We start from the raw sequence: 24467 nt of genomic DNA on the forward strand, positions 1-24467 counted from the left end.
TGCTGCTGTAGTCACTTAAACTGCTTTTCTAATTGGCTCCAAATGAGTGACTGGAGTAGTGGGGGTAAGGACATTACTTAAAATGGGAAAAAGATATATGCTCAGGGTTCCATAAGCGATGCTAAGGACCTCTCAAGAGAAAAAAGTATCTGGTTATACTCTATTACAAAGCGGAGACAGAATTGGAACACTTAGAATGCCTCTCTTATTCTCTCCTCTTTCGCTCTTCCATCCTTGGAATATTTTCTTACTTATTCATCTCTCTCTCATTTCAGAGGAAAATGCTGCTCCTACTTAAAAAACTGAGCTGCTATCACAGGCTCTAATTGTTGAAACCAAATGGAAAGACATGACAGAAGTGTATCAATTTATTTATTTAGATCCAGAATCTGCCACCCTGACTCAAACGGAGCAGTACTTCACTCCATCAATTAGCCTAATAGCTAAATAAGGTACTAATCAACATAAGGTGGCAGAAAAAACAGTTACTAACGTCTTGTAACTGTTGTTCTTCGAGATTTGTTGTTCATGTCCATTCCAATAAGGTATGTGCGTGCACACGCGCATGGTGGCCGGAAGATTTTTCCCCTAGCAGCATCCGTCGGGTCAGCCTGGGTGCCCCTGGAGTTGCGCCTTCATGGCGCTCAATATAGAGCCCCACCAACCTGCCACCCCCTCAGTTCCTTCTTGCCGGCTACTCCGATAGAGGGGTAGGAGGGAGGGTATTAGAATGGACATGAACAACACATCTTGAAGAACAACAGTTATGAGAAGTGAGTAATCGTTTTTTCTTCTTCGAGTACTTGTTCATGTCCATTCCAATCAGGTGACTCCCAAGCCAAGTTCAGGAGGTGGGGTCGGAGCTGTCCACTGATTGAAGTACTGATCGTCCGAAGGCTGCATTGTCTCTGGCCTGCTGGATAATTGCATAGTGCACGGCGAAAGTGCGTATGGAGGACCATGTTGCCACTCTGCAGATTTCCTGGGTGGTCATCTGAGCCAGAAACACTGTAGATGAAACCTGCACCCTGGTAGAGTGCATAGTGATCGGAGGTGTGGGAACGCCTGCCAGGTAGTAGCACTCACGGATGCAGGACACGATCCATGACGAGATGGGCTGGGATGAAACCGGCTGATCTTTCATCCTGTCCGCCACTGCCACAAACAACTGGACCGACTTTCTGAACAGTTTCATTCTCTCAATGTAAAAGACCAGCACCCTGCAGTCATCCAGAAAGTGGAGTCTCTGCTCCCTGCCACTGGAATGAGGTTTAAGGTAGAAAACCGTGAGGAAAATGTCCTGGTTGATGTGAAACTGTGAGACAACCTTTGGGAGGAAAGCAGGGTGAGGCTTGAGCTGACCCTGGTCCTTATAGAACATGGTGTAAGGAGGGTCTGATGTCAAGGCCCTGAGCTTAGACACCCTCCTGGCTGAGGTTATTGCTACCAGGAACGCAGGGAGCATGTTGCTAAAGGCTCAAAGGGAGGCCCCATGAGTCTAGAAAGGACCAAGCTGAGGTCCCAGGCAGGGACTGGCTGACAGATGTGAGGGTATAACCTGTGAAGCCCCTTTAGGAATCGGCTGACCATAGGATTAGCAAATTTCAAGCGGCCCTGCACGCCTGGGTGGAAAGCCAAGATGGCATCTAAGTGCACTCATATAGAAGATGACAAGAGACCCTCCTGCTTCAGATGGAGGAGGTAGTCCAGAATGTGTGGCACTGAAGCTAGTGTCGGGGGTGAATGGAGCTGAGCCGACCAGATTGAAAATCTCTTCCACTTGGCAAGGTACGTGGCTCTCGTAGAGGGTTTCCTATTGCCAAGGAGGACCTGTCTAACTTGGTCTGAGCAGGAAAGCTCCAATGGATTTAACCATGTAGCTTCCATGCAGTGAGGTGGAGCAACTGTACATTTGGGTGCTGGAGATATCTGTGATCCTGTGTAAGAAGGTCCAGGCAGAGCGGCAAGGTAATCGGGGCTCCCACGGACATCTCTAGGAGGGATGTGTACCAGTGCTGACGGGACCAGGCTGTTGCTATCAGTATGACCTGAGCTTGATCCCTATGGATCTTCAGCAACACCTTGTGAACAAGCGGTATCGGTGGAAAGGTGTATAGGCGAGAACCTCCCCAATGGAGGAGGAACGCATATGTGCTGGAACCCGGGCTATGATTTTGGAAGGAGCAAAATTGCTGGCACGTCCTGTTGCATCATGTTGTGAAGAGGTCTAGGAGAGGAAACCTCCATCTCTGGAACACTGAAATTGCGACATCCGGGTAAAGGAACCACCCGTGGCTGTGGAACGACCTGCTGAGGTGGTCTGCCAGCCTGTTCTGAATCTTAGGGAGGTACGATGCCTGCACGTGAATTGAAAGTCCCACAGCATGAGGGCTTCTTGGCACAGGGGAGAGGAGCATGCACCCCTCTGTCTGTTGATATAGAACATTACTGTCATATTGTCCATCATGACGGATACGCATTGTCCGGTTAGGTAAGGACAGAATGTCTGACATGCCAGGTGCACCGCTCTCAGCTCCCTGACATTGATGTGGAGACGTAGATCTGCCTGCGACCAGAGCCCTTGAGTCCTGCTGTCTCCCAATGAGCTCCCAAGCCCAAGTCTGATGCGTCCATCATCAACAACAGAGACGGCAATGGGGCAGCAAAGGGGACCCCTAAGCACACCTCCTGAGCGTCGATCCACCACCAGAGGGAGTCAAGGACTGGGCGAGGCAAGGTCACGAGCCTGTCCAAACTGTCCCGGGCTGCGCAATACACTGACGTGAGCCACGACTGGAGTGGTCAAATCCTGAGTTTGGCATGTTGCACCATGTAGGTACGGGCAGCCATGTGACCAAGAAGTTTCAGGCAGTTTCTTGCTGTAATGGTGGGGAACTGCATGATGCCTTGGATTATGTTGTCAAGGGCCTGAAACCTCGGCTGTGGCAGGTATGCCCTGGCTTGGGTCGAGTCCAGTACTGCCCCTATGAACTCTATCCTCTGGATGGGAGACAGAGTCGATTTTACTTCATGTAGGAGGAGACCCAGGCTCTGATAAGTGTGACCTGAGTTTCCACTTGGGTCCTGTAGTGGCCTTTGATCAGCCAGTCGTCCAAGTAAGGTCCTGGCGTCCTGGTGCCTCTGCAAGAACGCGGCAACAACTGCCATGCACTTGGGGAATACTCGAGGTGCTGCTGACAGGCTGAACGGGTGGACAGTAAATTGGTAGTGGGTACCATTGACCACAAACCTGAGGTACTTCCTGTGGGGCTGAGTGATTGCGATGTGAAAGTACGCATCTTTCAAGTTGAGGGTGGCATACCAATCTGCTGGATCTAGTGAGAGGATGATGGAGGACAAGGAGACCATGCAGAACTTGAGTTTCTTTATGAACTTGTTGAGTTCTCGGAGGTCCAGGATAGGTCTGAGGCCGCCTTTGGCTTTCATTATTAGGAAATATCAGGAATAGAAGTCCTCGCCCCTGTGCTCCAGAGGAACCTCCTGCACTGTCCCTAGAAATACAAGCAGCTGCACCTCCTGGATGAGTAGAGCTCATGAGAAGGGTCTCTGAAGAGGGGCAGGGAAGGGGGGTGGAAGGGCAGGAGGGCACAGAATTGGATGGAGTATCCCCTCTCTACTGTGTAGAGCACCCAGTGGTTCAAAGTAATACAGGACCATGCACAGTAGAAAGGGGACAGTCGGGAGGAAAAGGTAAGGTGAGGTAGATCCAGTCTGTGATCTGGTGCACTGTCCTCAACCGCACCTTCAAAAGGCCGGTCTTGGGCTGGCCAGAGCCCTGGCCTGAGGTTGGATGTTCCCTCCTCCTGCCACTCCTGTTCCTCCTCTGAGAACCATCCTGTTGGTTCCACTGATGGAAACTTGGAGGAAGTGTCTCCGCTCTGTGGCAGGAGTGTGCAGGCCCAATGACTTGATGGTGGCTCGTGAGTCTTTCAGGCTGTGGAGCCTCTTGTCTCTCTTTTCAGAAAACAGAGTCTCACCCTCAAATGTGAGGACTACTGGACCTCGTAAGAGCCCCGAGAGTTGGAGCCAGGATCCCCTCTTCATGGCTACCCCAGTCGCTATGACCCTAGTCATGGCATCTGCAGCATCCAATGTGCCTGGAGGGAAGCCTGGGAGACTAGCTTCCCCTCCTCAACCAAGGCCAAAACACTCGGTTTGGGAATCCGAAGGGAGGAGCTCCGTAAATTTGGCCATCGCTGCACTTGTGTTATACGGGTACCTGCTGATGATGGCCTGTTGGTTCGAGATATGGAGCTGCAGACTCCCTGTGAAATAGACCTTTCTCCCAACCAGGTCTAGATGCTTAGCCTCCCTGTTTTTTGGGGAGGGCCCTTGTAAGCCCCATCTCTCACGCTGGTTAGCAGCATCCACAACAAGAGAATCAGGGGGTGAGTGAGAGTATAAATGCTCGAAACCTTTGGAGGGCACGAAATAACGCCTCTAATTGCGCTTGGCAGTGGGTGGCAAGGAAGCTGGGGTCTGCCACAGGGTCTCAGTGGTGTCCACAATAGTTTTAATGAGTGGAAGGGCAATACAGGAAAGTCCTGAGGGTGTGAGGATGTCCACCATGGGATCAGCCTCCTCAACTACCTCCTCGGCCTTAATGCTCAGACCCTGAGCAGCCCTATGCAGCAACCTCTGCAGCACCCTGTTCAAGCTCTAGGACTATGGCTTTATCTGCCAGTGCTTCATCAGGTGACAAAGAGGAAACGTTTATAAGGAGCGGATGCTCCCTGCCATCCGCCCCTGAGGGTCCCTAGACTCTCAGGGCAGAGTTGATGCTCGTGGTGCGCCAAACGGTGCCAGAGCTGCAGATGCTGGACCAAGAGTTGGCGTGGCCATCGGTACGATGGGAGGAACAGTCGATGGAGCCAGTGCCCATCCGCTCGTAGGCTCTGATGAAGAAGGAGGGCCTGTCGCCACTATCGGTGCTAATCGGTGCCTGCATCATAGTTGACGTCGACAATAGTGCTGGCGTCGAAGATGGTGCGAGGACATTGCCGGGGTCGGTTCCATATACAGTGCCGGAGTCGACGACGGTGCCGGTGTCAGAGGCATTGGTGTGTGAGCACGTGCTGAGGCCAGATGCATAACCGATAGCAAGATAAAGGTGGCTGAGGCCACAGAAGTCGTCATGGAGCAGTGACCTTGGGGTTCCTCCCTGTCCTTGGGAGAGAGCCCAGGGGGTTCAGAAGGGCCACGGAAGTGGGTTCTGCCACTGAAAAGGCCATGCCTGGGGCTCCCTCCTGTCTCTCCTGGACCTCGATCTGCGGCTCCTGCTTGTCCTGGAGTGATAGGATTCGGACTCTGACCCCGAGGTCTCTGAGACTGAAGACCACAGAGAAGCCGAGCCTCGGTGCCTTGAGCATCGAGAGCTCAGGGAGTGGGTAGGCTCTCTGTCTGAGTGGGCTGATGCCGAGGAACATGGAGAGGGGGAGCTCCTCGACATCGTAGCCGGCTGTGTAGGGACCGGTGACCGAGGGGGTCCCAGACTCAACTGCCTCACCTGGGCAGGAGCTGAGACAGCCCCATTAGGGGATCCAGAGCTGTGGCCCACCTGGGGTCTCACTTCTCTGGATTTAGCTGGAGGAGAGCAGCCATCCGGCTTCTTTTTCTTCTGATGCACCGGCAAGTGAGATTTGTACCAGTTATCAGCTGGGCCTTGTGAGGTGCCGTGTCAGTGCCAAGCATCTTGGGATGAGTCCTTTCTTGGCACCAGGCTTGACGACAGTGCTGGGGCACTCTGCATCGAGTCGGAGTGGGAGCCTGGGTCGGAGTGGGAGTGCAGGGCTGCCTCCATGAGGATCAACTTAAGCCGCTGATCCCTTTCTTTAAGAGTTCTAGGGCAGAACTAGCAGCAGATCTTACAGTGATCTCCCCTAGGCACCGTAAACAGGAAGAGTGAGGATCGCTCTTTGGCATGCGCTTTGCACAGGCCACACAGTTTTTAAACCCTGGGGAACACGGCATACCACGGCTCCGGGGAGGCGGGATGGGAGGAAAGCCCCAACAGCTCTATACTAAGAACTCTAATGCTAAGATGACACTAAGGTTAACTATAGAACATGCTTGCTAAGCAAGGGCTAAGGGAAGTTCCAGCCAACCATCACTTGCGGTAAGAAGGAACTGAAGGGGTGGCGAGTTGGTGGGGCTCTATATTGGGCACCATGAAGGCGCAACTCCACGGGGCGCCCAGGCCAACCCGACAGATGCTGCTAAGGGAAGAATCTTCTGGCCACCATGCACATGCACACACACCTGATTGGAATGGACATGAACAAGCACTAGAAGAAGAATTGGGCCCCCAGACAGAAACATTCAATTGATAAATTTCTTGCACATCTTGATTAAAGCCAGAGCACTGTCTCAATAAGACAGGTTGTAAGACATTTTCCATGCTAACAGAATCAGGTATAAGACTTCCATAGACATAGACGACTCATTTACGAGTATTCACTAAAAACCTCTCTCAAAAGCTATGCAAACTACAGACAAAAATGTGTTAAGAGGTATATCTATTTACCAGTGTAACTTCAACAAACATTCTCAGAACATTATCAAAAGAAAGATGGCAGGTAATTTGGAGTTAAAATTAAAAATCCAAATGTTTGTCCAGCCAAAGAATTACAAATCTATCATTTATCACTTCACAATTTGGGCTAGATTTATTGCTGGAAGCAGGAACAAAGTGGCATAATTCCTTTACTACCTTATGCCAATGGGTGGTCTGGAGCTGGCTAAAACGGCCCATTAAAAAGATTGGACCAAATAAGGATCACTCAGGAGATGAGTTACATAGGAAGCTTCGTTTGGTGATGCTTCCATAAAGCCCCAAAACAGAATTTAAAGTGAATCTTTCTGAATTACCTTCCTGCACCTGCAGGTGTGAATCAAGACCATTATCGACAGGTATAGGATTAGGCTCCTGCTTTATATATTTTTCTTTATAGATTCTCTCTATACTCAACATAGGCCAAATGGATAAGGGCACAGTGTTCCACAAGATTACACAACCAAAGACTATGAGCACAATTCTCAATTGCACTTCAACTTCCACCAAGTGGCAGAAAGTGAAATTCCCCCACCATTATGGAGAGGATAAATGAGGGTGAGGGAGCACACAGCTGGGCACAATTAAGGTTTGTGTTGTATCCTTAACTATTTTTATATTTTCAGAGTTTTAGGGTTTTTGACCTACAATCTTATTTACTGACTCTTACACATTTGCTTGTAACCTTAACTCTGAATTTCCTTATTTTCAAAATTATTATTTATTACTTGTGTTACTGTAGTGCCTAGGAATCCTAATCATGGACCAGGATACCATTGTGCTAGGTGCTGTACAAATACCTCATTCCAATGTCCACACTGTAATATATTACTTTAAATTAACATAGATCTATTTAAACATTAACTCTCATTTAAAATCTTGTGTTTGTGATGAAGTTTTGTCTCTCTGAATAAACCTACTGAGTTATGTTCACAGACACATTTAGTGATGACAAACAAAATGAATATGGACGTTTTCCTAGGGATTTAAGTTCTGATCTTGCAAACACTTTTACTAGGGCTGCTGATTAATCACAGATAACTCACGTGATTAACTCAAAAAAATTAATCGTGATTAATTGCACTTTTAACCACACTGTTAAACAATAGAATACCAATTGAAATTTATTAAATATTTTTGGATTTTTTCTACATTTTCAAATATATTGATTTCAATTACAACATAAAAAATACCAAGTGTACAGTGCTCACTTTATATTATTTTTATTACAAATATTTGCACTGTAAAAACGATAACCAAAGAAATAGTATTTTCAATTCACCTCATACAAGTACCCTAGTGCAATCTATATCATGAAAGTGCAACTTACAAATCTAAGTATTTTTTTGTTACATAACTGCACTCAAAAACAAAACAATGTACAACTTTAGAGCCTACAAGTCCTACTTCTTGTTCAGCCAATCGCTAAGACAAACAAGTTTATTTAAATTTCCGTGGCATAATGCTGCCAGCTTCTTATTTACAATGTCACCTGAAAGCGAGAACAGGTGTTATGGCACTTTTGTAGTGGGCATTGCTAGGTATTTATGTGCCAGATATGCTAAACATTCGTATGCCCCTTCATGTTTCAGTCACCATTCCAGAGGACATGCTTCCATGCTGATGACGCTCGTTAAAAAAAATGAATTAATTAAAATTGAGACTGAACTCCTTGGGGGAGAACTGTATGTCTCCTGCTGTTTTACCTGCACTCTGCCATATATTTCATGTTATAGCAACCTTGGATGATGACCCAGCACATGTTGTTCATTTTAAGAAGGTACCAATGTGAGATTTCTAAAGATTTAGAAAATATTTCTGAAGATTTAGCTACAGTACTCGACCCAAGGTTTAGGAATCTGAACTGCCTTCCAAAATCTGAGAGGGACGAGGTGTGGAGCATGCTGTCAGAAGTCCTAAAAGAGCAACACTCCGATGCGGAAACTACTGAATCCGAACCACCAAAAAAGAAAATCAACTTTCTGCTGGTGGCATCTGACTCAGATGATGAAAATGAATGTGCATCAGTCCACACTGCTTAGGATTGTTATTGAGCAGAACCTGTCATCAGCATGGACGCATGTCCTCTGGAAGGGTGGTTGAAGCATGAAGGGACATATGAATCTTTAGCGCATCTGGCATTTAAATATCTTGCGACGCCGGCTACAATAGTGCCATGCAAACAACTGTTGTCACTTTCTGGTGACATTGTAAACAACAAGCGGGCAGCATTATCTCCTGCAAATGTAAACAAACTTGTTTGTCTGAGTGACTGGCTGAACAAGAAGTAGGACTGAGTTGACTCGTAGGCTCTAAAGATTTACATTGTTTTATTTTTGAGTGCAGTATTTTTGTACATAATTCTATATTTGTCAATTTAACTTTCAAGATAAAGAGATTGCACTAAATTGTTTGTATTAAGTGAATTGAAAAATATTATTTCTTTTGTTTTTTACAGTGCAAATATTTGTAATAAAAATAATAAAATAAAGTGAGCACTGTATATATTCTGAGTGGTAACTGAAATAAAAATATTTGAAAATGTAGAAAACATCCAAAAATAATTAAATAAATGGTATTATGTTATTCTTTAACAGCGTGATTAATCACATGATTAACTTTTTTAATTGCTTGAGTGCCCTAACTTTTATACGTGGCCAACTTGGTGCACTGCACATTACCACAGAGGTCAATGGGACCATCCACGAGCATAAAGTTAAACAGGTAAGTGAACATTTGCAAGACTGGGGCTTTATTCCTAAAGTTTTGAAAGTTTTATTTTTTCCTAGAGGAGAAAACTATATTTTAAATCTTAAAAGTTAAACACAACTAAAAAAAATTCAACATATCCTACCAAAATATAAACACTTTTTAGCAATCAAATAATCAAGGTAATTAAAAATATTTACTTAAATATGCATTACAGGAATGAATGTGATCAGAATATTTGTAATTACAAGAGATCTAAAAGTCTGTTTTAATACAACAATAAAGTTATAAGCAAGTTTCAAATAAAATACTTTTGTATTTTTTTAAAAATGATAATCTCTTAAAATGTAGTGTTCTTGTCACTTTATAATCCAAATTTTAAAAAAAATCTATAGAGCATGCACTTTTTATATCACTGAAGTATGATACATAAAGTACCAACATGATGTAAGGAGAGAGAGAGAGAGAGAGAATTATAATAAATGTTGGGGTTGCCCCCAACCATGCTATGATTCGAGTCACATGACTCAGCTTACAGAGCAGCTGTGCATGTTTCTACTGTATTGCAATGGATGGGGAAGGAATATATTACAGCTGAGTAGCATGCAGTCAATATTTATTTTAAAAGTGATTATATATGTATGATTTGTTGAGGTAACCTGTGTAAGAGTGCTGACCCGTAGCTCTGCCTGGTTAAAAAGCACCAGAGCTGCATTCTTGACTGATCCAGGTTGAATTTACTCCTGTGAGAAGTAAGAATGGTAGGAAATGAAGTTCAAAATAAAATACCTCTGATTTTTTTTGTGCTGGAAACAGTTCAAATATGGCTTCCAAAATATTAAAAAAATACGTTATCTAACATAAAACTTACACATCGGTTGATTAGTGACTTCTGCAGACGTATATACAAAGACACATTTAAAGAAATAATATAAGCAGACTGATGCTGATAAATGTACATTAGACTTGGAATTGACAGTTTTAAAAATTATGACACACCTACATCCACATTATGTCTTCAAATAGTTTTACAACATCATCAAATGTTAACATCTAGATCTTTAAAAAATCAGAAAATAATTTTATTCTTCCATTTCTCTGAATTAGTTATATTCTATCCACTAAAAATGTATTTAGTATACAGTTTCTGAAAATGATCACAGGACAATCAGTCAACGGGCCAAATTCAAATTCTCAGGTATGAATTTTGCCTATTATAATATTCAATATGCAGTTGCATTTATTTTAGCATTTTTGAATTATGTAATTGATAGAAAAACATTTAAATATAAAATTTAATTCTATATTATAACAGATATACAACATTGTTAAAGTGAAAGTCTATACCTAGAGATAAATCTGTGATCTCTAGTATGTTAAGTCTCCTTCGCATCAATCTTCTGGTGTGAATCAAATTAAAAACCAGGCAACCTGCCCCCCACCTCCCCAGGTTTTCTCTATAATAGAGGAAACTTCAGATGGCATGGAGCTACCAAAACTCTTCCTATGCAACCTGCTCCTAGCCAGCTGAGTATGGAGTGTGACAGAGAAAAAGGAGTGTGGGCTGGGCATCTCTACTAGTGATCCCTGGCTGCAGCCAGCCCAGTTAGGACTGTGTGCCAAAAGACCAGACTCCGGATGTGAGATATCATCTCTGTAAACTCTCTAACAAATAGACAACCAACTTCCCTGTTGATTGCAAACATACTGCATATAGAAGATATAATTCTGCTAATTGATGTGTCTCATTGGCCACTCTGATTATCTGAGCCACTTTTCCCCATTTGACTAAATTAAAAGAAAAGCAGATAACAGCACTTAAGAGTAACTTACATATATGTTTAAACTTGAATATCAGTGTAAGCAGCTCTGGAATTTGTAACAAAAAATATAAAAGGTGGGTAACAATGAACTCTTCAATAGCTTGGGATAACAATTTTCACAGTGCAGTCATCAAATTTAATAAAGTGACATCAGAACAATATAGTGATATCTGGAAACATCCAAACACTCCTTCAAAGAAAAACCTGACCAATATCTACCAAAATCCAATGTCCATTATTCAGGTTAATAATAAACAATATAGTTTAGTTTATATAGCACCTATTGACCAAAACATTCTAGACACCTTACAAAAATACAGTGTGGTTAACACATTAAAATGTGTTATAAATATTTTAAAAATAAAAAGGTCTTTCATAACTTTTAAAGGGGTAATGACTTGACACTTTTCATGCAGGGGTAATGTATCCTAGAGGGTAGAGATGGAAGGGGCAAAATTACAGGCCCTTCTAATTCTATATAACCATAAATTAAAAATACACATTTTCCTTTAATTTGAGAGGTGAAGATGATACATAGGTTATCAGATGCCCTATAAAATACATAGAACAAGCCCAGTTTTAGTAACTGGATTGTTTCTACAGCAAATGAATACAATAATATTTCATCACTGTATATTAAACAACAAGAAAATAGAAACATGTATAAAACTATCATTATTTAGTCTTTCAAATTAAAGTCTAATTCTGACTACACCTTGATACAGAAAATTTATTTCAATAACTCGTTTTAAAAGAGCACACAATAAACTATTTTCATATTAAAAATTCAGTAGATTATCTAAAAAGATCTGTGATCCACAAATGCTTGAAATCAAAGAAGTTACAGTACCAGGGATGAATTTGGACCATTGTGTTTATCAGGTCAGAGCTGCTATAAATGACATGCAAAAAATTAGTTTAATACTTTAAATTTGCTATTTGATTATTCTTATGTAAAATTTTATTGGAGATGTTCCAATTATAATACTTATTGTTTTCTTTCAGATATTTTTTCAGTTTTAACACTAAGTATGGGAAAACTGATCAAATACTAAAAAAAGCAGCTTATCGTTCATTGTATACCATTAATGCTGCCACTGACTGACTGACATCAAAGGGCTTCAAATCAGAGCCAAATAGCAGAAGTTCTAATAATTTTCAAACGTTTTAAATATGTTAAACTATTTTTTTGAAGTGATACCCCTGTTGACTTCATTGGAAATTGGCAGGCAACAATACACAAGATTGAGTCCTATTCTAGGGCTGAAAAAAGGACTTTGTATCTGCTAGTCCATTCCTTACGTACTGTGGGGAAAAGATGGAAGTACTTTACTGCTCCTCATAACCAATATGACTTGAAAAACATCACCTTAGGGAGCACTGAGAGGCCAATATGGCTGCATCAGGAACTCTTTAATCCTCTGCAAATCAAAAAGGAATCCTACAAAAAGTGGAAACAGACAAATTCCTAAGGAGAAGTACAAAAGAATATCACAAGTATGTGAGGACAAAAATTAGACAGGCTGAAGCACAAAATGACAAGGGATATAAAATACACTAGGAGCAAGAGAAAGATGAAGGAAAATGAAGATCCACTACTTAGCTGGGAAGGAGAGCTAATAATACAGCATCAAGAAGGCTGAGGTGTCTAACGCCTATTTTGCGTCAATCTTCACTAAAAAGGTTAATTGTGACCAGCTGCTTAACACAATTAATATTAACAACAAAAAGGAAGGAATACAAGCCAGAGTAGGGAAACAACAGGTTAAAGAATACTTCAATAGATTAAATGTACTCAAATCAGCAGAGTACTTAAGGATCTAGAAATCTAGAAAACTCAGAACCATTAGCAATTATTTTCAAGAATACACGGAGGATAGGTGCGGTCCCAGAGACTGGGGAAGGACAAATATAGTAGTTATCTTTAAAAAGGGGAACAAAGACGACTCAGGAAATTATAGACCAGTCCGCCTTACTGGTTAGTTAAATTATTAAACAATCTGCAAGCATCTAAAGGATAATAAGGTGATAAGGAATAGTCAACATGTGTTTGGCAAGAACAAGTCATGCCAAATCAATCTGATTTCCCTCTTTGGCCTAGTCGACAGGTGGAAGCAGTTGCTATGATATATCCTTATTTTAGTAAGGCTTTTGATACAGTCCCACATGATATTCCCTTAAACAAACTTGGGAAATATGGTCTAGATGAAATTTCTATAAGGTGGGTTCAAAACTAGTTGAAAGCCCCACTCAGAGTGTTTATCAGTGGCTCACTGTTGAATTAGTAGAATCCTGCAGGGATCAGTCCTGGGTCCAGTACTATTCAATATTTTATTAATGACTTGGAAAGTGGAGAGGAAAATCTGCAGATGACAGCAAAGCTGGGAGGGGTAGCAAGCATTCTGTAGGTCAGGATTAGAATTCAAAATGACCTTGATAAATTGAAGAACTGGTTTGAAGGCAACAAAATGAAACTCAATAAAGGTAATTTCAAAGTACAATATTTAGGAAGGAAAAAAATCAAATGCACAAACAGAAAATGGGGAATAACTGGCTAGATGGCAGTTCTGCTAAAAAGGATCTGGGGGTTGTAATGGATCACAAATTGAATGAAAGCCAGCCATGTGCCACAATGTGAAAAAGGCAAAATGTAATTCTGGGGCATGTCATATGCAAGACAGAGTGAACGGTTTTGCTCTACTCGGTATTGAGCTTAAGTGTTGTACCCAGTTTTGGGTGCCACACTTTAGGAAAGATGTGGACAAGATGGAAAGAGTCCAGAACAGAACAACAAAAATGATACATGATTTGGTTTATGAGGAAAGGTTTTTTTAAAAAACTGGGCATATTTAGTCTTGAGAAAAGAAAACTGAGGGGGGACCTGATAACAGCCTTCAAGTATGTTAAGGGCTTTTATAAAGAGTGATCCATGTCCACTAAAGGTAGGGCAAGAATTAACCATCTTAATCTGTAGCTAGAGAAATTTAGGTTAGATATTAGGAAAACTTTGCGACTATAAGAATAGTTAAGACCTGGAAGAGGTTACCAAGGGAGCTTGCAGAACCCCCATCACTGGAGATTTTAAAGAATGGGTTAGACAAACATCTGTCAAGGATGATCTAGGTATACCTGGTCCTGCTTCAGTGCAGGAGGAAGGATTAAGATTCATCAGCCTGACATTTCTATGATTAGAAACTGACTTGTCATATATATTCCTGAGAATTCCATTTAAAAACCTTGAGCTTGTGGCATCCAAACAACAACGTAAGCCATAATATGAAAGAATATAATTGATGCCAAAATTGAGGGCAACCAGAACCATAACACACACATATACTTATACAGCATAAATATTTTCAAGTCCTACCTCTTTGCTTTCCTCCTGCTCTGACTCACTGCTAAACTCTTCTGTATTTAAATGTTCAAAATCCGATTCCCCAATAGCAATTGGTACGGTCACAGTAAGGTTTGGGTTGTGTATGAATGATGCATAATCACGGTTGCCTACAACACCTGTGGCTCCATTCTCATCTTTGCGATTATCCAGATTTCTATTCATTTCAGCTACAGTATGGTTGGTAGTGTAGTTGTCTTCCTTGTTGTTTAGCTGACTGATTGATTTTATTTCAACTATATCTTTTTGTCCTCTCACAAATTTTTTTTGTGCACATTCACGTGCTTTTCTTTTCACATAATCTATTCCCCTCTGAATCCTTGCCACAGCGATCTGCAGATTGTTTGTTTCATTATCGTCATCTGTAGCAGCAAGGTTGTCTGAACTAAATGAGCTCAGCAGCAAGGCCAAAAACAGGTTCAGTACCTAAAAACAAAGAGACACTGCTAGATCTTTCTCCTCTCTTTTTCTTATTAACAAAAATTAATTTTATACATAATGCTTTCATATTACTGTACTTCTGATAAAATTTTAGTGTGTGCAGGGATTTTCCAATAACAGAACAGTTGTGTGGCTAAATCTCTGCAAACCACTTTGAAATTATACTTCATTATTTAAATACCTAAGACTTATAGAGCACTTTATATCTTCAGAGAGTTGTACTAACATTAACTAATTAATCCTCACAACACTCCTGAAAAGGTAAGTAAAGGAGTATAATCTTCATTTTGCAAATGGAAACTTAGATACAGACTGGTTAAGCAACTTTCTCAAAGTCATACAGTATATCTGTGGTAGAGATGGATTTCAAACTCAGGATTTCTTGAGCATATAAATGGTCCTGTTTACATAAATAAAAAAACATGCTCCTTTTCAACTTCTGGTTTTCAATACGAATGTAAATACTTTTTATTTTTTGTTTCCATGCACTAATTGTATTGGTATTTTCTTAATCCTATGATGCCATCTTCCTTATGCCACGAAACGCATTAAACTTCATGTATTTAAAAAAACACCATCAGAAAATGAAATTGTGGTAAATAATATAAATGGTGTACAAAAAGGGAATGAAATCTGTAATTGCAAGTATTAGTGCTGGTTACCTTCAGTTTTTTTTATGAAGCACAAATGTATAAGACTATGAAATCTGCAGTAGAACTATAGGAGAATGATCTTATATAAATATTAACTATACTCTGGCTTTTCCTGGTTTTTTTAATGTAGGAAAAGAGTTTGGTTTTGATTAAATAATTTTGTGCATTTTTGGCCCAAGAAGGCGGAAACCAAAAAAAGCACACTAGGCAAGTCTATAGATTCATGTCCAAAGACCTAGGAAGGCTTATCCTACCCTAACACCTCCAAGCCATATGTACATTCAAAATCCACTGAAACCAATGGAATGACTTCAGCAGGCTTTGGATCAGGCTTGTAAAGCCACACTCCTCTTTCCTGCTAAAAATATATATTTTCAAAATTAAAAACATCTTCTCTTTGATTTTAATGACAGAGAATTTTTTATCTTCTTTGGGGTTTAACAAAGTAATGTGCTAGCTGAACAAGGAAAAAAACTCTTCAATTTCTTTGTTGGAAGAATTTTTATAGTTCAGAATTCCATTTTTTGCGAGAAAAACAAAGTATATGCAATTGCATGATTACATGCAGGCACATGTGTCTATGCACATATTATGTATACCTAATATTTTTTTTAAATCTCACTTTTGGGAGATTTTTTTCATGTCAGCCATCACAATGATAACTCAGAATTGTCTGCATATATTTTAAACTGAGTTCTATATTTTGGTGTGACAGGATGTATTAGGCCCAGAGGCCCCCTGCTGGAGGCCTCGTAGTTCTACCACTCCCTGTTCCAGAAAGGAGCCGTGAAGAAGTCCTCCAGGCTGCTCCCTGTAGCCAATGAGGGAGGTTGCCAATGAGGAGCAGTCAATGATGGCCCAGTAAGCTCATATAAAAGGAGCTGCAGGCCAGAGTAGTCAGTTGCTGCCTGAAGCTAGAAGAGAGAGGAGTGTGTTTCTGGGGGGGCTGAAAAAGCAGCAGGACCATGGACACCTCAGTACTGGCAGGGACTGGAAAAGCAAGAGCGCGCTCCTGGCTGGCTGCTGGGACTGAGCCCAAGATAGTGTGCAGGCAAGAAAATATTTTGGGTGTTACACCTGACAGCAAGAGCTTAAGGGCTTTTGTGGTTTTGGAATCACATATTTTTATTTTTTAAAAATATGTTCACACTTCTGTATGACCAGCATAACCTGAACAAGATTTCTCCTAGGATTGATGTTTTGATGGGAAGAGGGAAGGGAAGGCCAAAATCTGTATGTTGATGGAACAGATCAAAGCCAGTCGCTCCTCTATCACAATGGAATTTTCTACAAGAAGGGTAAAGCTCATTTATGCAGGGAACAGAGCTTTCCTGAGGACTGGCCCAAGATTGTAGATGTCATGATGAAGAAAAAACAGAAAACAAAATAACCCTGGGAACAGGAACTAAGAACCATCACAAACCCTCCACCTTCTACTTTAAGCACAAGGCACATTTTTTGACCTTGCCTTCTATAACAAATACATAACAATATTTGTATGCATATATATATATATATATATATATATATATATATATATATATATATATATATATATATATATATATATATACACAAACGTGCACACACATACAAACATATATAATGTTACACTATATTAAAAAATTTTAAAAAAACAGAACAAAACAACCCCCCCCCACATTTCACTGCACACATTTCTCCATTGGGAACAGGATGAGACAACACACACGTAACATATGTTGGTCACATTACTGAATGCACTACTGGAAGGAGCTCAGATACTATGATGATTAGCGCAGTATAAGAATCAATATGGAAAAGAATAGCTGTCAACAAAAAATATACAGAACGGATCCAGTAACCATAATGGGTGTTCCATCCCCTGAAATGTTTTGGTTACATACCACTAGATTTCCAATCACCATGACCATCATGAAAACGATAAGGCACATGGCTTGGCCGGCAACCTCCATACAGTCCCACATAGTCTCTATCCATTCTCCACACAGCACTCGGAATACAATCAAGAAAGAGTGGAAGAAGTCATGCATGTGCCAGCGTGGAAGTACACACTTATCGGAGATCTTGCAGACATATTCCTTGTAGCTTTTACCAAACAGCTGCATACCAACCACAGCAAAAATGAAGACAATGATGGCCAGCACCAAGGTCAAATTTCCCAAAGCCCCCACTGAGTTACCAATAATCTTTATCAGTTTATTTAGTGTGGGCCAAGATTTTGCCAACTTGAAAATTCGCAACTGGAAAACAATAAAGAAGCATCATTAGTACTAATTACAACAGAGCTGTAGAAACGTACTTCAGACCATATACTATGAGTAGTCCCTTAATGTAAAAAATCTTAATGTTTTATCTTTGTGGTTTCTATTAATTTACTATTAAATTACCGCACCCCCTAGGGATGATCCTCCAAGTTCCATAACTCACTCACAATCAGGTCTTATGAAAGTCCACAAAGTTCTACAGATTTACAACTGACCCTTCATCACCCTGTCTGTGGCAGAACCTGAAGTCATACATCCTTCCACTGTCCAGCTTGACACAGCAAGTGGAATACCCCACTAATATAACCTATAGGGCTAGTGAATATTGAGCATGACAGGATATTAGCATCATACAGGGAAAAGGGTGGAGAGGAAACAGAATGCATAACACTAACAGACTAAGGCAGAGACCTTTTAAGGTAAATTTCCCCAAAACACTTAAGATAAAAAAAATGTTGATTAGAAGAATATTCTTCAAACGATGTAGAAAAGATCTTCATGGGGATAAGTCTGGAATGAAAAGCTAAATACAAAAAACAGACAGTATTTGTAGATCTGAGGAAAAAACATAAACGAGAGACCCTTGTAACATCTAATCCCTCATCCAGCAAAATTTAATAAAAATATTTGATTAAATCAATTTTTATTCTCAACTACAAAAAATCATGTTAAGTCAGATAGAAAAAAGAGCCTAAGACAGTAATGCCTCAGCTACTCAATTGCTATTCTAAAAATGAAATATTTCTTCCTTAAAATACACAGCTAAACTTCACTACTGATGAAAGTCAGTTTCTTAAATATTTAATATAAACGTTTTGTAATTTTAGTCATTGGACATAAATCAAATATTTGAAAAGAAGAGTTCTATTCCTTTGTCATAACAGTATAACATGAAGATAAATAAGGTTTGTAAGTAATTTCTCCCTCTAACTTGTCTTATTTACATTTTTGCCCAACACACACTAAATATATACATTTTCTATCAGTGAGCTATAATGGTGACAAGAGTGAATTGCACAGTAACGAAGTTATTATACATTCATGTTAATGCAAATTACTCTGTAATTACCATTGCCTCCATTTGAATTACTGTTTAACTGTTTTTGAACCATAAAATTACATATATTAATTACTTTGCAATAATAAGGTAAATAACTTTTGGTAGACCTGTACCTAGAGAGGTGCATCTTTTGACTCTTAAGAGAAATTACATGTGCAGTGAAAATGCTGATAAACTTATGTAAGCATAAAAAATTTGAATTATAAACATGATGTATTAATTCTAACTGTACATTGTTTACGAATATATTTACCAATCTGAATGATCGGAGAACTGATAGTCCATCCACATTTGAAAGAAAAAGCTCCACCAAACTAAGGGTAACAATAAACCCATCAAAAATATTCCAGCCTACTTGGAAATAATAATAAGGATCCATGGCAATTAACTTGAGAACCATTTCTCCTGTGAAGATCCCGGTAAAAACCTAAACGAAAATGTATTTTGTTAGTGTTACATAGCTGTAAAACAAGTAAAATTAGAAACAAAAACAAAGATTGAACAATAAGTGATATCTTTATTACAGCAAGGTGTCAGTAATTAAAAAAACTTGCAGAAAATGCAAGAATATCCTGGATCAAACTAATCCCTAGTATAACTCCATTAACGTTGGTGGAGTTACACAAGGGCTGAAGTTAGCCTGTTACCAAAAACAGAGCACGGATAGAATATTCATTGTTTCCATTACAAAGGTACACAGGAATTTTAGTAAACCCCTAATTAGTTAAAGTCTTGTCCTCACTCTTTATAAAGAAAATCTATGTAAACCTATTCAGGAAAGTTTCAATCAATTTTGAAAAGAAAAAAGTATTTTTGTTTTTAATAACTGAAGTTGACTAGTACAAACTACGAAGGTTAAAGACCTTAATACAAATATTATTTTGCTTATATTCTGGCCCCAGTGAATTAATAAAAGTCAGGCATTACATTGATATCTCCCTCTTTTCTAATATTTTTTGATAGTGATTAAAGTATAATTTTAAAATACTGATTGCTAAAGTAAGGATTTGAGATGAGCTATTGAGACATAAAAATTTTAATAGATAATAACTTTTGTTACAGTCCGCAGGAACAACTTAAACCTTTTTCAGAGTTTTTGAGTTCACTGCTGATTGAGAGGGTCTGATATTGGATAGTAAAGGAGCAGAAATTGAAAGAGCCTGACATGAATTGGCAATTATAATGCTAGAAGAAGAGAAGCAACAGCTGAAGTTAAATGGGCAGGCTCAAAGGCAGTAGAGCCAACCTTTTACCTTTCTCCTTCTTTTCCATGCAGGCTGGAAAACTATAGCAACTGGATGTAAGAGGGAGCCGGGATTCAAATATTTAGCCTAAGTAGGTACGTTTGAAAAATTATTCAGTCAAAGCAGAAGATGAGAATTCTGACCAAAATTTGATTGAATATCTATTTGAGGCAAAATTTTGACAAAGATCTGTTTCACCCCAACGATTCTTAATTACTGATTGTGGACTACATTGCACAGTGCCAGATGTAGGAATGTTCTGCTAAGCCACATCTAACATAATTTGTAGAGAATAGATATTTACCATACAGTAAATGAAGGGTACTTACTTGTAACTGGAGTTCTTTGAGATGGCCCTGCATATTCCTGCTAATGGGTACTGCATCTATTTTAGCAGTGTCAGCTAAAGTGTTCTTGCACCTCCACTCCTCTCCTCAGCATCATGATGTAGTGAGGGCGAGGCTACATAAGGGATAGAGTGCCCTCCCCAACTCAGTTCCTTCCACCGCAAAGCCAGGAGCAGGGGGTCAGCACCACCATGTTGCGCAACGGACACTTGACAAAATTACTGTACTTGGTGACGGACACTGTGGTGGTGGGGGGCAGTCATGTCATTCACTTTTTTGAGAAATTACCACGGACCTCAAAATTTTTACCATGGACACATTGTTGACACCTGGCCAGGAGCAAACCAGCAAGGACTTGGACAGAGAAGGGAAGAGAGGGTTACTCACCTTGTGCAGTAACTGAGGTTCTTCGAGATGTGTCCCCCCATGGGTGCTTCACTGTAGGTGCAGTAGCGCCTTTGTGTCTGGAGTCAGAAATCTTCAATAGCGGTGCCTGTTGGACCGCACATGCGCACCTTTCCTCCCCCACACTGTGCGCGGGTAGCATAAATAGCACTGTGCAGTCCAACCATTGGACATACAGCCCAAACTGCCATACAGTCCAAACATTATGCTCCAAAGCACAGGGGAGGAGGGCAGGTAGCGGAGCACCCATGGGGACACACATCTCGAAGAACCTCAGTTACTGTACAAGGTGAGTAACTCACTCTTCTTCTACATGGGTGCTCCACTGTAGGTGACTATAAAGTAGTGCCCCTAGCTGGAAGGTTGCGGCTTCGGAGTGGCTGGTATCACTGAGGATAGGACCATATGTCCGAGAATGGTGTCCGTCAAGGAATCCTGCAAGATAGCATAATGTTGGGCAAATGTATCAGAGGATGTCCATGTGGCAGTCCTGCATGTATCTATTATGGAAACATTATTGAGGAACGCAAGGGAGGTTGAGAGCACTCATGTGGAGTGTCCCCAGATAGAAGCAAGTAGTTGCTTACTGTGAAGTTCATAAAACAGATGTATGCACTGTGAAATCCATTTAGAGAGGTGTTGTTTAGATAGAGCAGAGCCTTTAAAGAGTTTGGGAATGGATATGAACAAGCATGGCGAGTTCCTTAATGGTTTGATTCTATCCAAGTAGAACAACAACACATGTCTCACATCTTAGGTGTGGAGAGCTGCTTCTTGGTAATTGTTGTGTGGTTTGGGAAAGAAGGAGGGAAGGTGTATAAGCTCGTTTAGATGGAAGAACGTTATAACCCTAGGCAGGAATTTTGGGTGCGGACGGAGGGTCACTTTGTCCCTATAAAACATTATATATGGTGGATATGCCATAAGGGCTGATATTTCTCCCATGTGTCATGCCGATGTAATGGTGACAAGGAAGGCCGTTTTCATTGCTAGATGAAGGAGTGAGCAGGTTGCCATTGGCTCAAATGGAGGTCTAGTCAAAGAGCAGAGGACTAGGCTGGGGTCCCAGGATGGGGTGGGGGGGGACATATGTCAGGGTACAGGTTTCGAACACCCTTAAGAAAACGTTTGACAAGGGTGTGCGCAAATACTGAATATCCCTCAGGAATTCGGTAACTGCAGCCAGGTGCACTCTAAGAGAACTAAAAGCCAATCCATGCTGTTTGAATGAAGGCTGCATTGACCTGTCTGTCGGTACACCAAAGTTGGAACCAGTTCCACTTGTGGAAATAGGTACGTCTGGTAAAATCACGCCTGCTTTTTATCAAGGTATGTTTTACGGAATCTGTACATGTTCTTCTCAGATCCTGGAGTCACGAAGGAGCCAAGCTTTCAGGTGAAGCATCTTCAGGTTGGGATGGTGAATGCGTCCCCTGTCCTGAGAGAGGAGCCACGATGCTGGGGGAAGGTTTATAGGCTGAGAGAGTGTCATGCGAAGCAGGTACATGTACCAGACTTGTAGTGGCCATGTCAGTGCTATTAGAATAACCAGAGCTTGATCTTCCTATATCTTGCATAAGACTCTGAACCAGGGGGGAAAGGGAGGGAAGAGGTAGAGAAGTGGTGCATTCCAGTTCATGAGGAATGCATCCCAAAGTGAATCGTGTCTCAGGCCTGCTCCGGAACAAAATTAAGGACAGTGGGTGTTCTTGTGAGTGGTGAAAAGGTCTATGTGGGGTGACCCCATTGTGGAAGATGGGTCAGAGTGCTCTCATGTCACGCTGCCATTCATGCTCGTGCAAGAAGGTTCTGCTTAGCATATCCTCTATCATGTTCTGATATGCAGGGAGATACTCAGCAGAGATGGAGATGTATCTACAACACCACCAATTCCATAGCTTGATCACTTCTGAGCGTAGGGAATGGGACCCGGCACCTCCTTGCCTGTTGATGTAATACAAGCAAGCAAGGTTGTCAGGAATTACTCAAAACAGTCCGGTTTCTGAGGAGTGGTAGGAAATGTTGGCAGGCATTGAAGACCACCCTCAGTTCCAGGAGGTTGAAGTGTAAGGTGGGCTTGGTGGGCATCCATCTGCCTTGTGTAGCGTGCTTGCATAGATGCACTCCAAAGCCGAGGAGGGAGGCATTAGTAGTAAGTATCATGGTAGGTGGAAGTTGAAGAAAAGGGACCCAGCTCGGACATTGTTGGGGCATGGCCACCACATTAGTGAGCTCTTGACCTGGGTTGGCATGGACAGGAGTTTTTCCATGCTGTGCCTATGAGGAAGATATACTGTATGGAGCCAGCCTGGAAGACACTCCATGTGCAGCCTCGCATGTTTTGACCACAAATGTAGCTGCAGCCATATATCCCAGAAGTTGGAGGTATTTACGTGCTGGGATTTGGGGGCATGCTTGGACGGTTGAGACTAGTTGCATTATTGCTGTAAACCTGTGAGGTGGTAAAAACACTCTTGCCCACTTGGCATCGAATTCAGCACCAATGAATTCCAATATTTGCACTGTGGTTACTGTGGACTTTTCAAAATTGATAAGGAAGACCAGTTTTGTAAAGAGGGTCATTGTAGTGTGGACTGCTCAGAGCAGCTCGGTCTCGGATATCACTTTGAGATGGCAATCGTCTAGATATGGGAAAATGGTGATGCCTTGTTTGCAGAGGAAGGCTTTGACCACTGCAAATACTTTGGAAAAAACTCGTGGAACTGTGCATGGTCTGAAGGGTAGTACTTTGTACTGTTAGTGATCGTGGCCAACGATGAATCATAGGAAACATCTGCGAGAAGGGTGTACTGCAATATAGTACGCATTCTCTAGGTCGAGGGCCGACAGCCAATCCCTCTGTTCCAGTGCTGGGATGATGATGGATAGGGTGACCATCTTAAAACATTATAGTTTGACAAAGCTTGTTGAGACTGTGAAGGTCTAGGATGGGGCGCTAACCGCCAGACTTCTTTTATACCAGGAAATAGTGAGAGTAGAAACCGAGTCCTCTGTGTTGTGGAGGGATTGGTTCTATGGCTTACAGTTGAAGATGTTGTCTCACCTCCCCTTCCAGGATGGGCTCGTGAGAGGGGTCCCCAAAGAGAGACGGGGTAGGGGGTTGGTGGGATGGTATAGCTAGGAAGGGGATGGATTAATTTTCCTTTACTATTTCCAGGACCAATCTGTCCAAGGTAATGAGCATCCAAGATGGTAAAATTGGAGCTAGGAGGATGCCAAATTGTCGGTGTGTAGATGGCATTACAGATGGTAGAGGAAACTGGAGCAGGCAGGAGGCTCTCTGGAACCTCGACCACACCTTCAAATTTTCTGCTTATTAGAGGGGGGTTCAGACAGTGTCCCTCATGCAGGAGAATGTCTACACTTGTTGGGAGGTCGGTGATGACAGCGCTGGTTGTCAAACTGCCGCTGTGGGTAGTATGGCTGAGAGTGAGATCATGGAGAGAGCTGATATTTCCCCGATCTTTGTTTTGGTTGTGGCGTGTATGCACCGAGGGATTTTAGAGTGGCTCTGTGAGTGTAAGGAATTATC

General features: G+C 41.5%; 2 protein-coding genes across 2 annotated transcripts in view; one reads left to right on the forward strand and one right to left on the reverse strand.

Annotated features, from left to right (window-relative positions):
• Positions 1-24467, forward strand: part of LOC140895607 (uncharacterized) — a 169591-nt gene that overhangs the window by 120399 nt on the left and 24725 nt on the right. The gene's annotated exons all lie outside the window — the stretch shown is intronic.
• LOC140895608 (sodium channel protein type 2 subunit alpha) overlaps positions 1-24467 on the reverse strand; it is a 204535-nt gene that overhangs the window by 63990 nt on the left and 116078 nt on the right. Inside the window, exons 15-17 of the mRNA XM_073305731.2 lie at positions 19172-19345; positions 17478-17834; positions 14471-14923 (exon numbers count right to left, since the gene is read on the reverse strand). Coding sequence (XP_073161832.2) covers positions 14471-14923; positions 17478-17834; positions 19172-19345 — 984 coding nt within the window. The remainder of the gene's footprint in view (positions 1-14470; positions 14924-17477; positions 17835-19171; positions 19346-24467) is intronic.

The sequence above is a fragment of the Lepidochelys kempii genome, chromosome 11 (genome assembly GCF_965140285.1).
Source record: "Lepidochelys kempii isolate rLepKem1 chromosome 11, rLepKem1.hap1, whole genome shotgun sequence".
Classification (NCBI taxonomy): Eukaryota; Metazoa; Chordata; order Testudines; family Cheloniidae; genus Lepidochelys; species Lepidochelys kempii.